General features: G+C 29.1%; 1 protein-coding gene across 1 annotated transcript; it reads left to right on the forward strand.

Annotated features, from left to right (window-relative positions):
• Positions 1 to 642: 642 nt before the first annotated feature.
• On the forward strand, positions 643 to 15,913 carry LOC142331961 (epoxide hydrolase 4-like). Its single transcript, XM_075378015.1, has 5 exons — positions 643 to 683; positions 4,370 to 4,482; positions 5,822 to 5,990; positions 11,801 to 11,955; positions 15,574 to 15,913. Exons 1-5 carry the CDS (start codon positions 643 to 645, stop codon positions 15,891 to 15,893), a joined length of 798 nt encoding a protein of 265 aa, XP_075234130.1. The 3' UTR covers positions 15,894 to 15,913.
• The last annotated feature ends 3,213 nt before the right edge of the window (positions 15,914 to 19,126 follow it).

The raw sequence follows: 19,126 nt of genomic DNA on the forward strand, positions 1-19,126 counted from the left end.
TCTTAGCACTATATTAAATTCTTAATCATATAAATTTATTACTTTTCATTTTATACCTTCATATCTTTTGTGATAAAAAAGAAAACAAAAACACAAAAAAATGGGGATATAGTGGTTGTACTTTTAAAATATTGTTGCTATAAATTAATACATAAATTAAAATACAATACTATTGCAAAAAATAATTCCATTTTACAATTTAATTTAATCTTACCTGTAGTTATTCTATCTATTTTTTTTTAGAGCTTAATTTATTGTTGAATTTACTACAAAATGAAGCTGTATTTGTCATATATCTACTAGTTTATCTGAAAATATAACAAGTATAACAAATAATATTATCAAGATACCTCACAACTTACTAATGAGAAATAAATTTAAAAAAAAAAAAAAGGGACTGATAATATAGATAGATAGATAGAATAGTTGTTGGTAATAAATGGATTTTTATTCTGTTTTTCATATACTGAATCAGTTCTTAAAGTATGTTCTGTATTACCTATCCAAATGCTACTTGAACAGAGTAAGATGTGTATTATAACGTACTTAAAATATCATACTCAAATGCGTGATATAATTAAAGAAAATGTATATGTATATTGCTATGTTTATTCTTGATAAATATTATTGTGCAGTGTACTGATGGGACAGCTTAACAGCAGATGTACTATTATACTGATAAGGTAATTTAATTTTTATATTTCCATTAGCAAACACGTCTAACAAGATGTAGCAATTTCCCAGTTTTTGTAAAGTATTTTAAATTCTTTAAGATAAAACAATTTCATTTTCAATTTTCTGAAATATTTTTAAAACTACTTTGTAGCTGTGGTATCAGTATCGGAGGAGAAACTTTCTTTTCAAGTTGTACTTCACAAATTGTGAACAGGTAGTAGAAATTTTATCTTTGACAAAAATGCACATGTAAATTTAGGTTCTCACTTCAAAATGTAGAATGTGGTGCACCTCAGATAAAAGTTTTTGCTTTCTTTATTGTTTATTAATGATCTGCCTCAAAATCTTTAGCCATTCATTATAACTCTTCTCACAGGTAACACAACTACTATTTCTAAAGATAATTATTAAAAAGAAATTGAGAATTGCTTAATTGCAGCTTCAAAAAATTATTCAATGGATGCATTGTAACCATCTAACTTAAAATATGTATAAAACAGTCACATTGTGCTTCTCGGGTAGACATAACATTGCAGATTGCATGGCCAGAATTCCCATTAGGGATATTGATAGCATTTTTGTTGTCCGCAGAAGTTTTTGATTTGATAAATTCTTGTGGGATGATCAAACTGATTTTGTTTGTTAACCAAATGGAGTGAACAGTTTTACTCTGAAGAATCTTTACAAAACACTAAGCTTGTAATCATTATGAACATATATTATGCCTAAATATTTTCTCGTATAATGTGTAATGTCCAGTTTTTGGGTTTTTTAAAAACATGAGTTTTGAAGAGAAAAAAAAGAAGAGCTTTCAGTTTATTACCGATGCACACTTTATGAGAAAGGTAACTGTACAATCAGTTTATTTTACAATTAAAAGTTTACTTTTACAATAACAATATTGTTCTGTTGATGAATTAAAATAAAGACAAACATATGATTTACCTTCAACATGTACAGATATACTATATGCTCGTAATAATTTTCAGTAACGATTTCTTAGCTGTTAATTATTTTGTAGTAATATTTCAAAATTAATGTATTTACATTAATATCATTTCATGTGTTTGATTAAATAATTTGTACTTACTTATAACGCCACTGCAGCTACAGCTTTATTTAAAAACAAAGTAGTCTATCAGATTTCGGTGAAAAATTGGCCGATATAGAGTTTAACATAGATTCAAAAGAGTATCTTTATTAATTTTAATACATGGTTATTATATTTACTTATTTTATAAATATAATTTAATCAAACTTAACCTACGCTCGCTAACCTTGACTAATTAACAGGATTTTGTTCCGATCAGAAAAAAACATTTATTTATTAAGTGGCAAGTTATGTTAAATAATTTGTTATAATATAAAAATAAAAATCACCCTTACCAACAATTTATATTATATCCCAAGGTATTTGGGTCATTTGTCCATCCTCAGGAGAGGTATTTTTTTGTAAATTAAAACATTAAAATTAAAAACGTAAATAAAAAATTATAACTATATAATATAATTAATAACCTAACAACAAGTTGTCATTGCTGTAACAACAAGTTAGGCAAGTTATAATTATTAATTTAGATAGAAAATCATCTTCAAATTTGATATGTTCATTGATTAATTTATTGTTATTAAAAAATATATAAAATTTTTAGAGATTGCTTATTTTATAATAATCGGTGGAAAAATCTAATATTTAATAAAATTATTTGTTATTATTTTTGTAATAATTAGCTGTAATTATGTCACATTTTTATAAAATGTGATAAGCATAATTGGATTTATCGAAACAGCCTTTCTTTATACTATTATTATGTTCTTTAGCTCCAATAGAAAACGAACAGTTGGTCACAATAATATATTGTAGACGGAGGTTTACACGTTTTAAACTATAAACAAATTGTCTAAGATATTTATTTATTTGGAGGTTATTATTTTAGTAGAATCGCTATTGTTTATAAAATTTAAATATTTTACTTAAAAGTAATAGAACGTTAAATACATATAATTTTATTTTTTGAAATTGACATTACACCCACTGGGTTGGTCTATTGGCGAACGCGCGTTTTCACAAATCAGCTGATTTCGAAACCGCGAGTTCCAACATTGAAATCCTAGTAACTTTAATACAGATTTGAATACTAGATAGCAGATACCGGTGTTCTTTGGTGGTTGGGATTCAATTACACACACATCTCAGACATGGCCCACCTAAAACTGTACTAGACTACACTTCATTTACACTCGTACATATCCCCAAAAGTAATACCCGATTGTGATTCCCAGAGGCTAAACAGGATCAAAAGAAGAAAAAATTAATTGAAATAAAGTTATATACAGAGTATATATAAAAAAGAGTTCATAAATATATATCTCGAAATAATTTATAAATGTAAGTCTTGTACAGTCTCAGTTATACCATACCTGAGATGTGTGGTTAATTGAAACCCAAACACCAAAGAACACCGGTATCCACGATCTAGTATTCAAATCCGTATAAATATAACTGACATTACTAGGACTTGAATGCTGGAACTCTCTACTTCCAAATCATCTGATTTGGTAAGACTAGTTCACCACTAGACCAACCTGGTTGGTTTTGAATAAGAGCCTAAAACTTAATAAGGAATGTTTTTTGATATAACCAACCATTGGCCCAGGGGGTGGAAAAATGGGTTTTTGAAGACAAAAAATCATTCTTCCTTTAATAGGCACAGCATCGAATCAGTTTAAAGTGATCCAAACATTACCTAAAACTTTTGTCTGAAACAATTTTTGATATGACCAACCCTTACGGTAAGGTATGAACAAAATTTTTCTGGAATTGTAAGAAGATGGGGCTTGTATGCTAAACATGAGAAACTTTTTTTCTCATGCAACCATTGTCGTGTTGAGTAAATTTGAAGTTTTTCGTTACTTTAAGATGGAAATCTTTTGTATTAAGATGGAAATATATTTGCACTGGTGAAATCTACCTCCACCTTTTTTGATTTTGTCAGTTGTTGAAGCCATGTTTGTTTAATAAACTGATTCATGTATCTTAGCAAAATTAAACAATGTCAGGTGCAGATTCACCACATGCTGTTGGTTTTATTAGCATTTAATAACCACAGCTATACTACTATTTAAGAGCAACATTAATAATTGTAAAGATACAATTAGAAACAGCTCAATGTTTAATTATAGTTAGTTAAAGAACATTAGCTACTGTAAGAGTTTTTCCTTTATTGTGACTGTAACATGAAGAACAAATTATAAAGGTAAAAAAAATTGTTAATATGATTAATTTAATATTGCTATTTAAATATTTTTTTATTTTTCTAATGTGTATATCTGTTCAACTAGTGAACAATAAGCAAACCCTCCCCATGGCCCAGTGAGATGAGGATGATATGTATTATTTGTAAATGAGGTGAAATCTTGTACAGACTCAGGTCGACCATTCCTGAGACATGTGGTTAATTGAACTCCAACCATCGAAGTACACCAGTAATCTGTCTAGTATTCAAATCCATATAAAAGCAATTTACTTTACTAGGATTTGAACCTTAGAACCATCGGCTTTGATAATCAGCTGTTAACAACTGATTTGGAAAAATTAATTTTCCATTAGACTAAGTCGATAGGCTTTTTTTTTAAATATTTAACAATGCACAATGGTATTTTTATTAACATTTAATTAAATTTAACTGCATAGGATAATTGCACCAGATCTACGGGGATATGGTGATTCTGAGAAACCAGCTGGAAGAAAGTATTATCAGATAAAATACCTTGTTGAAGATGTAAAAAATCTTATTAATGCTTTAGGTAAATATATATTTTTTTTGAATTACTATAATATCTAAGTAACATGACAGCACTTATATTACATTTACTGCTAGAATTTAAAAGTTGGATGCTTCTAATAGGATCCTAAAATTATAATTACCTACAAATAACAAGTATTAATGAACAGTAACAGTAATATAAAATTATCGTAACTTAACAAAATGTATAATCAATGTCAGGATGCTTTCATGGTTTTTGTATCAGGTTTGAATCAGATTGTAAATAATTTATAAATAAAGTAGAACTAATCAAGAAGGGAATGTAAAAGCTCCCTTATACAAATGAAAAACAACAAATATATTAAAATTCAAATAAAAGCCTGACTTCAAAAATTTGAGTTTATCAATTTTGGCTATATCTTTACTTAAAATATTGCCAGGCTGGAATTAAGAAAGACAATCTGCTATCAGAGTAGCATACTCTGGACCAGAACTTACTCAGGACCAGGGTTAATAAATTGTTGGTAGCTGCTTTTAACCTCATGACTTGTAAAAGTCAATATTTAAATAAGGCTTAAAAAAGACTTCTTTCAACTGACACTTTATCTTCTGACACATATTGTGTCAGATGGCTGAGACCAAGTTTATATATGGCCCATCCACTATAAAGTAAGTACATGACATACAAAAAGCACCAATCTAAGTCTCTCTCTTAATCATGATGTTCATTACATAGCCAGTCCCTACAATGAACAGAGAAAGTTTCGTTCATAGAGCTGAATGTCATATAAATGTCTGTAAAACTTGGCATGTTGATATGCAGCCATACATTTAATTAATGAAGCAGATTACAGGAAATAACTTCTTATCTTACTTTCGTTTGTAAGACATGGGACATGGCCGACATGGGATGCTTATTATTTTTGAGAATGCTTATGTAATTCTCAGAATGAATTGTAACTCACATTAGGTCATCTACAACCATTACGGTTGTAATAATTAACACCTATAACATGTTTGAAAGTATGCTTTTGATTTCTAAATCATTGATTACATATAAAGATGTAATTTACATCTACTTTTAGCAATTTCATAAAACTACATTCTTTGGTTTCTATTTTATTTTAATTAATTAATGAACATAACTTCAGGAAGCAATATTAAAATATTTTGTGTTACTTTTTGGAAAAACTTTTTTTTCTGTTTTATAAAAGCAAAGTTTTTCCTTTTGAGCTTTATTAATAAAACAACAACATAAAAAATTTGTTATATAATGGTCTGTGACATCTAATATTTAATTGTTTTATTTGTGTGTTTTTTGTTTTGTTTTTTTTTTTTAGAAACTAATACTAAATATTTTTGTATTTCAATCATTTCAGGACGTGAAAAAGCCACAATAGTAGCTCATGATTGGGGTGGCATAATTGCATGGTTCTTTGTCATGATTTACAGTCAAATGGTAGACAGTTATGTAATAATGAATGCACCACATCCCATTATATTTAGAAAATTTATTTCAACTAGTTTTACACAATTAAGGATGTCATGGTAATATAACTAGATGTAATTATATATTAGAATTAATTTTTTTTATTTGCTATTCAACTAGATTGAAGCATGTCTACAATCCTTTCTTTTCCAAAATATTTTTAAAATGGTTTGGAAATATATCTGTATTCCATCTGATATTTTGGATTCTAATCTGCTTCAGATTTGAAATTTTTCAAATACTTTGACTATTTTCTATACCACACTACCACTTTTAACTTTCATGCATATACAGTGAAAAAAAATGCTAGTATATTGTATTTTAGCCCCATCCAGAAACCCAAACTTTCATAAAATATTTGATCGGATGGATGCCTAATGGAAAGCTTGAAGCCCTAATATCCATACCACTGTTAATCTCATTTCCAGTTCTGCTTCAGTTAGACAATTTCTCCACATCTCATCTACATTCAGTATCCTTTCTTTCCAGTCCAGAGTGTCTCGTGCATAATGGTTTTCACACTCACTGAATCCATACTAGGGATATGGAAGACTAATAATAGGTAGTATACATTTGAATAGAATAATGGAAATTATGGTAGGCTTATGAGTTAGGCTTTAATATAATTTTTAAGTAATTGAAAAAATAATATGGTATTTTTTTTTTATCATTTCAATATAAATTAAAGAAAAAAAAAGTTGAACTATATAAATTTGACAACCGTCACTGACTCATTCATTACAGATTATCCAGTTCCTGAATAAGTAAAAAGTTAAAATTTATCAGTTACTCGCAAGTCCAAAAAAAAGTAAAATGAATTTTCGATATAATATGAAATTAGTTTGCTAATATCCAACACAGCATATTCCAAAAACGTAATTTTTCAGATATAGCAAAAAATTATTTAGGAATTTTCTGAAGCAAATTTAAAAAAATTACATTGTTCTGATGTAATTATTTTAAATTAAAACAATAACAAAAATAGCAAAGTGATGATACTCTCGAAGACACCACAATTCACCATGTACAATTAACGGCCCGACAGCCCATAATCCTTTTGACCAATCCTTCTAAGCTTGTGCATTACAGACGGCATTCACCACTACTTGTTTAATATGTGCCTAAACAGCAACATTTCGTCAAAAAAAACACCTAGGTAATTTTGAACCCTAACTTGACTGATTACACAGACTTTATATTTAATGTGGGGGTTTCGACTGTATGGTAATTTGTCTGCTCCCTTCAGAAGCATATACTTTGTCTTGGCACAGAAATTTTTTAAATTTTGATTGTCCATTCAACCTTCTGCAGCTGACAAGGCCACCTGCACTCTTTCTTCCAGTTGTGGTCATTAATTTTTTTTACCATGAACTGAAATAGACAGTCATCGGTGAAAGCCTGGACCGTGACCCGTTCTGGGAATGTCAGTCTCAGAAATCCGTCAAAAATCAGGTTCCACAGCAGGGGATTAGAATGAAACCTTGTGGGCTTCCCCTGGTTACAAATTTTTCCACAACTAGGCATGCGTCTTTGTGAACAGAGCCATGCAGATAGATAAATAGTCTCAGACCACGACCTGCAGGGCTTCAGGAACATTGCGACATTCCAAAACTCATAGAGGCTAGAACTCCAACACAAGGAAGGAAGTGATCATATCAATGCTTTCCATTCATATCGATGCTTCCCTGGAGCCGTTCCACAACCAGTCTTACCAGCAACTTACCGAGAGCCAGCAAGAGGCTGATGGGTTGATAACTGCTGACCTCACTAGGATCGCTTCCAGGTTTTAAGACCACCCTCAACATAACCAGCTTCCAACAAGTGAGAAAGCAACCCCAGGTAAGGCACCCTGAGAACAATCTACCAAGTGACTCTCTTATGACAAGCAAAAGATGGTGAAAAAATCTGGGTCAAGTTGGTCAATCCTAGTAAATTTCTCATTGCCATTAGAGAAATCACCCAGTCTGTATCAACAGAATCCACAGCCTGCATGTCAGGAAAGGGTGTCCATCCACCCTAACGCCGATTCTGCTTCACCCTTCAGAGCATCTGGAAATAGAGTAAACAGAAATGCCTGGTAAGTTGCCACAGGTATTAAAATGTGGTCTTGGCCACCAAACCCACATCAGACACTAGACAGAATGTGCAATGGCTTTGGCCAGTAGTATGATTTCACAAGCTGCCAGGGGCTGCCTACCCTGCATCTCGCGCATGTAGTCAACATTTGATTATATACATTTGGCACATGTCTTGCCAACATTTGAGTTTGGCTTCCTTGATGGCATGAACATATTTTCCATGTACTTGCTGGTACATCTACCATGCGCTTGTGGTATTCCACAACCACATCATTGATGCTACTGCAGCGATGGTACTGTTTCCTAACCAGATGTAACCCTTGCACACAGCATGCTAAGGTCAGAGGACACCACTTTTTTCTAAGTCTCACTGCGAATAGCAGACGGTCCATCAGATCATGTGAGCATCATATGATCCTTGGATCATATGATGTTTGATTCTAGCGTATCAAATATAAACCACCAGTAATTAGATAAGTTAAACTTACCATATTAATATCCAATAGTTGATATTCACAACCAAATTGACAAATTATAAAATGAATAGGTTTTAATGTATTTATAGAATTCAATAGCAACTGAAGATCCTGCAAAAATCGTATTGGATATTAATATGGTAAGTTTAACACTACCATCCATTCCCTGAAATGTGAATTTAGAAGTGGTCATCCAGACACAAAATGATTAAAATAAGCCTAAAAATTTGTTAAAAAGAGTTTAAGCAAAACATTATTAAATATTGTATTTATTTATCATAAAGTTATCAGTCATTTGACTGATTTGATATGATACTCTTCCTTGTTTTAGTTCAGTGGTAATTTTTTAATAACATAATTAAGTATAGTATTAATCAGTCACTAACTTGAAAGCATAAAATTTGATTCATAATTCCCTACAATGAAAAATTTGAACTAAAAATATAAGGTCTGTGTAGTGTTCTATATTTAATTAAAACGGTACTCATTTATGAAATGAAATCTCATTTATCTCTGAAATTATAGCAGTTTTAAAGGAAATCAATTGATTTCCTTTAAACAGGTTGTGAAGATGCTTTATGAAAATGGAGTCCTTTGTAGAGTGATTTATTGCAACTGTTACAGAATTTCATGAAATACGCATAGATTGAAACTATAATTATACAGAAAAAAGGTTTAAAGTTTATAATATGGGGTAAACCTTAATATTTCTCAATAAATTGTTAATAAGATAGATATGTTATATTGAATATAAGCATTTTCTTTTTGTAGTAAATACACCCTAACAATCTGACTTGAATGTTTAGAAGATTCTAACAAAGTTTCTCTTCTCTCCTCCCATTCATCTTAAGATCTCTCTATTACATACTTTATCAACCCATCTAATTTTCAATTACTACTTCCTGTAACACCACATTACATGTCTTTTTCTTTTTGTTTTTCCTATTGACCAGGGTCTTCCAACCATTAAATACTATATTATATATAAAATTTTTAAGAATTCTTTCTAATCCATTGATGTATTGCGTCTAACTGCTGCGTCCAGGTGCAAAGCCTCTTTTCTTTATTACAGAAAAATATCTTCTTTCAAATAGTTCTTAAAGTTGGTACAATATAGTTTGTTCTTGCACACTAGCCGAGCCTGCAAATACAATATTTTGCTAAGGAATCAAATTAGTTTTTTTAACTTATTCTGTAACATAATTTATGGAATATACATTTTGTCTAATCTTTTGAGTCAGGGAACCTATTTTAAAAAGTAAACATTTGAAACTCATATGCAAAATGTTTCTAAAATGGCAGGATGGCTATACTGTTTCAGATACTGCTTTTAAAACCAAACAAAAAATATCCTTAGGAAAAATGGCAGTTTCTCCTTCATTCTCTCCCTGTCCGTCATTTTATTATTTTTATATAAAAATTTATATCTCAAGTTCGGATAGAGGAACACATTAGTGATATGGTAAACGTCTTGGTAATAGTTATAACATAGCAAAAAATTATGACTTATATACCTTTGCAATTTACAAAATGGCAGCCGTGTTTATTTTTCAATCCCATATTTCTCCATAAATATTAGTTTTATCAAAATTTGCTAAAATATAAAGCCTTTTATTTTGAAGAAAATGAAGTTTTATGTTTTAAAATGTGATAACAAATAATCAAGATATGGTGAAAATTGATGTATTTAAATTAATGTTGTAATTTTCATGAGCTCCACTTTGCATTCAATTTGATTAAATATTAATTGTTTTTATTTATTGTTAACTCTAGTATCAAATTAAGTAATAATTTTCTCACAATAAAATTTAATATTAAATAATTTGATACTAATTTACAATACTAGAATTAACAAAAATAAAAAGAATATTTAATCAAATTGAACACAAAGTGGAGGACACTAAAACAGACACAAAATTACAACATTAATTTCCCACCATAACTCGGCTCTTTGTTGACCGATCTAACAAAAAAATATTGTCATTTTGTTGAAAATAAAAAGCTTAATATTTTAGCAGAAACATACATTTTGAAAAAACGAATATTTATGGAGATATAACGGATTGAAAATAAACATGGCCACCATTTTGTAATTTGCGACGGTATTTAAGTCATGATTTTTTGTTAGTTTAAAAATTTATTCGAACTTTAAACTATTTGAACTTGAGATACAAATTTTAATATAAAAATAATAAAATGGTGGACACAGGGAGAACGAAGGAGAAATTGCCATTTTTCCTAAGGATATTTTTTGTTTAGTTTTACAAGTAGAATCCGAAAAAGTACAGCCAGCCCATCATTTTAGAAACACTGTATATATAAAGTTGAAGATTTTCCTCTTTTCACATACCTAAACCTTCCTTAAGAAATGTTCTATAGAAAGGTGAAAACCACATCAGAATCTTTCCCACCAGTTCTCCATATTTTAAAATAATTGTTAAGAGACTTGAGTTTTGTCTGCATTAAAGCTTTTCTTGTTTATGCAAATCGCTTTTGATTTCTGCTTTACTTCGATCCTTGTTATTTTTAATAACTGATTAACAAAATTGTAATTTCTATTGTAAGATAAATATATTATATTTATCTAAACATATAATTCATCATGTTGCTTTTCATCATATTAAATTACTTTTATATTATTCTTGTTTATTTTCATACTGAATTTCTTTATTAGCATTAAATCAATGCCATCTAGTATTTCTTCAGACTCATTTTTTATTTCTACCAAAAAAACATAGTCATGAGAAAATCTGAACAGCTTTTTTTGTCTTCGGATAACTATTGCAATCTTAAATTTGTCCTTCAATTCCTGTGCCACTTCTTTTACATATAAAGTTAGAAATCAAAGGGTTCAGAATAACTTCCCTGACATACTTCTTCTTAATCAAAGATTCCCTTTATCTTTTACTCTGTTCCAGGTCTACCCGTTTCTTATACAGATAACATTCAAGTCTTCTTTCTCGTTATTTCAGTTTAATTTCCTTAAAGTTTTAAAAATTTTCCTAAAATCATTTATCAGATGCCTTCACTTAAGGAAATAATCAACAAATAAGAAAGTTTTACACTTTTAAATTATATATTTGTAAAGATTTCTTTATAAATACATCCTCCCATTCAAAAAAAAAAAAATGTGTTTAATTTGTAAAGATTCTTAGAATATCGACCAGACTATTTAAATTGTTAAGTTATTCTATACTAAATAAAAAATTACATTATAATTAGAATAAAACCTATAAGTTTTAAGACATAAATATAAAAAAAATTATTTTAACAGCAATTTAGATTACATGAAAATAATTTTATTATTGTTTACAGGTACTTTTTTTTCTTTCAAATACCATATTTGCCAGAGTTATTTATACAGTTGAGAGATTTAAGATTTCTAAATGTAATATTCTATACTAAGAAAAAAGCGTCACCATACAATGAAGAGGATAAAGAAGCTTACCGTTTTACTTTTGCTAAACCTGGTAATAATTTATTTTTATTATTCATATGAGGGATGGCGGAAATGTAACACACACTCGTAAATAAAAAGAAATAGTCAAATGGAACAATTATGGCTTAAAATCACATTTCATTTGCTACAAAAACTTACATTTATTTTTCTAAACAATCACCACTTACAACTACACATTTCTCCCAATGGTGAACTAGTTTGCTCATTTTGTCAATGAAGAATGCTGGAAGTCTTTCCTTGATCCATGACTCATCTTCGATGATGAAATGAATAATATTTCTCTTTAATTGCAGAAATAAGAAAGATCATGAGGAAAGAAATCTGCTGAGTATGGATAGAAAGGAATAGGTTCAAATTTTAGCTTCACAAGAATCTTGACTGTTGAGTGTGTTGTGTTTGACCAAGCAGTATTGTATTTTAGTATTATTGCTTCTGTGGTCTCCTAAAGGGTCTTAATGTCATAATCTATTGAAGGGAATTTACTTTCAAACTGGTTTCCAAATAGTAACAGTAAGTAAGTCACATACACATGTTCAGAATTTACAAAATTTTTTGCAGAGGATTATGTTTTGAATTGTTTTATTGTGGTGAACCAGAATGCCAGTATTCCATATGCTCTGCTGTTTTTCTTCTGGGTTATAAAGATGTACCCAAGTTTCATTTCCCATTACAATATTGAAAAGGAAGTCATGATATTTTTCAGAAACGGTTCTTAACATTCCTTTTGTTGTTTGTTCCTTTCTATGAGTTTGCATCATTTTAAATTCATTTATTCAGCTTTTTTTGGTGTTTCTCATCAGTCATAAAAACTAATGGACCATGGTGAGGTTCATCCTCCATATTCGCTTTATCAGCTTTTAATGTACAAAATTCTACTATTCGCCTGCTGAAAGACTTCAGTCAACAGTTTCATCAATGTAAATAACATTTTAGATGACAATGAATGTCACTAACGTTCATTTTTTCTGCCATTAAAAATTCATTCTCTACATATTAGGATGCATTAACATAGCAGGTATACTTGATTCTATAATAATGGTGACTGACAGAATATGAGGACATAAGTAAACAAGTTTTGTAATGTTAGCAGGGGAATGAAACTAAAAGATGGCAACACCTGTGTCACTTTATATGAAATTTTGTTCTTCTGATACATTCCAGTGTGCATTTCATTTCAGATGCCACTCATACTTGTTAAACTTTGTCACAATTGAATACTGAATACTGTATTGGACTAAGCTTTGTTTGCATGGGAGGAATATGGTTTATGATCTGGCATGATTTAAGATGTTCTTATGTTCTTATTAAAAATATCAGCATTAACAAATCTTATTTTTTATATTGTACATTTAGAAAGTTGATTCAGTTCTGACATATAAGTACTGATTATAAAACAATATACATAATGCATATCTTACTAAAAATAATTAATTGCAGTTAATGAAGCAAATTATTTTTTAATTGTATTTTAAAATAGGCAAGGTAACTCATTATCTGATTCCTGTATTGCCATTATTACTATTACTGAGGACAGACAAAACCAAAAAACCAAAGAATGTAATATTGTAATGTCGTAATTCAGTTAACTTTTCAGTTTTTTATTTTTTATTTTTCAGTTAACTTATTTTTATATTTCATATTTAAATTTTACACTTTTTAATATTTAAATTAACAACTTGTGTGGTCATAATGTTAGACTAACAGTATTTTGATAAACAATTATTTGAGACGCATGTATTTGGTTTGTAATCAATTCTGTCATAACATTACACCTCTAAAAGTTTTTAGATATTATTCAATACTAGTTATAGAGCACATGATTAACAATAGATAGTATATACGCTTTAACTTTAGTGAAAAGTAACGGAAAATATTGCTATTGTGATAATGTGATTTTGGGAAAATTAAATAAAGAATAAAGTGATAAGAAATCTGAACTTGGTATAGATGATGATAGGGTTACTTTCTACAAGGAATTACAAAATATTACTAAATTATTTTCAATTCTTTTTTAATTTTTCAAAAAATGTATTTAATATCTTGTTTACAGCTGTACTTTGTATTATCTGAATTCAAAAAAGAAGTTTCAAAATTAAATTCTATTTGAGAATTATGCTTTTAAGTAAATTATCAGTTTTTAGAAAAAAAAATACACCCAAAAACAGCTGATACTGAGGTCTTTCAATTAAATAACTTGAACTCAAAGAGTAAATAACTCCATTTCCAATTTTTAACTGTTTCTTTATTTTAACAATTAGTTAACGTTTTTTGAACAGGAGGCGTAACATTTTTTTTACTAAAAAACAGGACAATATTTCTTTATACATTTATCAGAATTATCTAAAAGTGTTTTTTTTACTCACATATTTTAAGCTTTCCCTACTGTGGAGTTTCTGCTGTAGATTATGCTCCATTCACTTCTCAATTTTTTAATGAAGACTTCACCTTCATTACAGTAAAAGTCAGCTCATTTTGTTGTTTTATCTAGTGACTTTTGACTTACTTTTGTTTTTCTTGATGGTCATTAAAAGAACAATAAATAGACAAAATAATTCATTCCATAGATAACTAAAATATATCCTAAATGATAGTAACAGTTTAAAAATGTGTGGTAGGTGTCATAATCATGTGTAATGGTTGTAGGTAATCTGACATGTGATAAAATCAGTCACAAAACTGACATGCCACTCTCAAGATATCAAACTCTAATTTTAGGTTTACTAGTGCATGGTTACCTGCAAAGCGATTTCCCGTTGCCTTTTTTAATAAGTTTATATACTGTTGCATACCAGCATTTCAAGCTTTTTGAAACGCTGGTGATGTTCAAGCCTATAAGTCTATAATTGAAATCTTCACTTCATTTACATCAAGGACTAACAGTGTAGTGAACACTATTACTCCCATAATTCTGACTCTAGTTTTCATATATCACAGCCATAAAAAAGTTTGGAACAAATAATGTGTAAAGTACTAATAAATAATGTATAAAAAATAACCCAATCAATTATACATCATCCCCCATTCATACCATTAGAACACCCAAAAGCCTTTCTTTATGTAGTGCGCTTACTTTTGGGAAAGAAAACTTTATTCAGAATCTTTAACAGAAAATTTATTATACAGAATGGTTTTTGATAACGAAACAAATGAGATGGGATTTGCTAATATAGGAAATAGAAATCAATTGATAAATATTTCTTTAAGGTTTTGTTTTGAATCTTAATTGACTTGTCAAAAAAATCTATTTATTTTGACACTTGACGGTCTCACATGTATAACGGAGACATATATTTGTACCAGCATAATTGTTGAACTAATGGGGCTGACATACATTCTATAATTTCTCAATGTCATTTGAGTGGGAGGTGATGAATTCCAGTTGGACACTTTCCAATACTCATAAACTTACTAAAAATACTCAGAGATGTCACCTTTCAAAAGCACGTAAGTGTTAACAAATATGATTAATATTACCAAAGTTATACGATCCTAAAGCCATCCTACTGGGAAAATACAAAGAAATATTTTCCTCAATCCCAATATTACACAATTGTGTATCAGTTGCAATTAAATGAGAAAATTAAAATAAAAAATGTATAAAGTTATTAACTTGTTTTTTTTTTTTCAGGAGCACTGACACCACCAATAAATTACTACAGAGCAAATTTAATGCTAAATTTAATGCCAGATAAAAACTTTTTAAAATCCATACCAAAAGATGATAAAAATTTACCGCCAGGATTATTATTATTTGGTGAAAAAGATATAGCAATACATGTGGATAGTATTATAGGTACTGACCGTATAATACCAAATCTCTCAATTGAAATAATAAAAGATGCAACACATTTTGTACAACAAGATGATCCTGATGCTGTTAACCAGTTAATGCAAGATTTTTTCGTTAAACTTCCAAAATTAAAAAAAGAAATAGAAGCCAGAGAGTAAATTATTAGAATAATATAAAAAATCATTACTATACATATTTTATTAATAATAATAATTATTATTTTTAATTAAAATGTCAGATCTACTGTTTTATATCTAAATAAAATTAATTGTTAGCCAAAGATTATTAATGGTAGAAGATTATATAATGGTACCGCATTATCATATTAATTTTGTCTTTGTGTTCCTTGTACTCTCCTTCTAACAGGCTGAACAATATTGATGAACTTGAATTATGGTTTCTAGCTACATAGATTATCTTCTAATCTTCATTTAACTCTGAACAAATGTTTACTTTATTTTTGATTGCAAGTAGCAAAAGTTTTAAATAAAATTATAAACTTAAAAAATTAAGAAATGTTAATAACAAAAAGAAAAATGTAATGCAGTCAATTAATAAAAAGAAATTTTTTATAAACTTCCAAAGTTACAATAGGTTAATTTATTTTTTACTACATGGTATACTTATAAAATAAAGAATTAAGAAAGTGTTTGTTATTTTATTACTATACTTTTAAAGAAATGTAACCTTTTAATTGTTGTATATTTATTTGTTTTTAATTAAAATATATGATTAAGTACTTATTTAAATATTTATAATATAAATTACAATTTTATATTTAAATCATTAGGTTAAATCGCTTTTTAGTTACGATAAAATATTATAATATTATAACATAATTTATATTCTTTTTGTTACAATAAAACATTATTAAATCAGTATATATGATCTTGTATTATTTCATATACACTAGGCTCTTCTTCAGTGAGATGTGTGGTTACTTGAAATCCAACCAACAAAAAAATCACCATTATCCACGATCTAGTATTCAAATCCATATAAAAGAAAAACTGCCTTTACTAGGATTTGAACTTAGAACTCTCGACTTCAAAACCAGCTGATTTGCGATGACAAGTTAACCACTAGACCGGCCTGGTTGGATTATAAATTAGACCTAGTAACTAATTATATTCTCTGATTATAATTACTAGCAAAAACTTATTAGTTCTTTGACATTTTGATTCATACTTCCTATTATGACATTATTTTGATGATGTACATAATTATGTTGTTTTTTTTTTTGTATAGCCTGGCGCTAGTTAAAAAAAGCTTTCTTTGGCTTACAGTTTGTGAAATTGTAGAAAAACAATTACTTGAAAAATTATTATAATTAACTAAATCAAAATGAAAGAGTTTGTTTGACATTACAGAGTTTGTGTATTGGATTAAGCAAATTCCAAAATTTTTGTGGGTTGCAAATAACTCCCAAATCATCATTTTATCAGTATATTTCATCATGATTTCAAAAAATTGAAATACACTGCTGCGTTGAGAAAGACAATTTTGAAGGCAAGGCTCAATAAAAATTAAATATGTTCAAAAAACCATATTACCATGTTATACTTTGATGCATTAAAACATATTAAAGCAGCCTAATCATTAGAGACCGGATTATATGTAACATATAAAGCTTGAAATATGCTTAAAATATGCATGAAAAGTGTCAAAACATGCAACTAAATAAAAAAATAGTAATTTTTATTTCAAAATCAGCATACAGTTAAAAAGTAGTTGAATAACATATCGATAAATTTGATAATTAAAAATTATTTAACATTTTGTTACTTTTGTAAATGTAAACAACCAGTTACTGTTCCAAATGTTCAGTAGTAACATTGTGCCTTCAATCACTTCAAAATATTTTTATAAGTGGAAAAGAATCATTCCACATCCACTGAGGTAACTGGGCAGTATTTGAATTTAGGTGCTATGTTAGCACTTATTGTTTCTAGCAAAAGTTCACCCGTTCCATTAATAAAACTATCAATTTAACACAAAGGTTCAAAATCTTTGTGTTTGCAAGGAAAAGTTTACAAGGGAATACCTCTGGCAATGTGGAGTTCATTTTGCAGATTTTATTCATTAATTGAATAAATTCAGTCAACGCCAAACTTGCGTTTCAAGTTTTTTAATACTAGCAGGTATGTGGAAAAAATGAGTGCTAATCACAGCTATGTTTTTTTTATACTAGAATAGTTAAATGCTTCCTTGAACTGACAACTGTCAAAGCCTCTGCACCAACAAAGTCATTTACTACACCTTTGATGGCCTTGAAATGTTCATTGTAAAACACTACAGCTTCAATCCATGTTTCCCGAGTTAACTACTGGTTCGAAAGGTAAAGGCACATTTCGCAGTTTTTTTTTTTATAGACCGTATTGCAAGCTGGTGTCTTAAGAAACTCTTTCTTTGTTGATAAAACCAGTTTATTTACATTCCCAAATGTGGATTGGGTGGCGAGAGGGGGGAGGGGGAAGAGAGAGTGATGTAAAGAGCTTGAGCATTAGATTAATAGATTTTAGGAAATTAAATAAATTTTGCCAAAATATCAATAGTTTTAATGACACAAGTCATATAACGTGCACAGTCAAGAATATGACACACAATAACAATAATCCGAAGGGCATTCTGAACATTACATGAGATGATATGAAGAATCCATGCCTTAATCTGGTATATTCAAACGATAAACGACCACTTCCTAACAACAATCATCTTAATGACTATCATGGGATTACGTAGCGCATTTTAACAAAAAATGTTTCAAAAAGCAGGCTTAATCAGAACAGATGACCTACAAAATTTGGCGAATTCTAAACTTCCTTAGTAATTACATCAGCTTTTGCCTGAGTTTCCTAAAGGGAACTTACCTACATATAGTAAATTTATTTATAGTAAATAAACCTCCAGTCGAGTAATAAAAATAAACTAAATAATTTGAAAAAAATTTTGTATATACAAAAGTTACATTGATAATTATGTTACTTCTTGACATTGAATTTGGGAGCAAACTGTCATACTATGACCTCAGCTTGTCTATTCCCTGCTCAAAGTACAGTGCCACCAAGTACCTACCTTTGTCTTTATACAAGAGTTCATCATTGTTTTTTAAGTGTTATGTAGCTTATCAATTCCTCAATTCTTAGAACATATGAAAATCAGATGGTGCCAAATCAGAGCTGTAAGTGGGATAGCAAAAAATCTGCCACTATTAACTTGTTTAGCATACCATTAATGCTAACGATGTGAGGCTATGCATTGTCATAAAAAAAAAACTAATCCCTTGCCATATTCTGTATCGTTCTCCTAAGCTATTCAACATTTCACAAAAACTGTCAATGAGTATTCTCAATCCAGGTTCATAAATTCTGCCAACAAAATTTCTTTTCGA

This window comes from Lycorma delicatula, chromosome 11 (assembly GCF_047948215.1).
Source record: "Lycorma delicatula isolate Av1 chromosome 11, ASM4794821v1, whole genome shotgun sequence".
Lineage (NCBI taxonomy): Eukaryota > Metazoa > Arthropoda > Insecta > Hemiptera > Fulgoridae > Lycorma > Lycorma delicatula.

What these genes read in the sequence shown, in the direction of transcription:
- LOC142331961 (XM_075378015.1), top strand. Translation starts at nt 643, where the DNA reads ATGGGACAGCTTAACAGCAGATGTACTATTATACTGATAAG. An exon ending in AAATCTTATTAATGCTTTAG is followed by an intron (nt 4,483 to 5,821) that starts GTAAATATATAT and finishes CAATCATTTCAG; the next exon opens with GACGTGAAAAAGCCACAATA. An exon ending in TTTTACTTTTGCTAAACCTG is followed by an intron (nt 11,956 to 15,573) that starts GTAATAATTTAT and finishes TTTTTTTTTCAG; the next exon opens with GAGCACTGACACCACCAATA.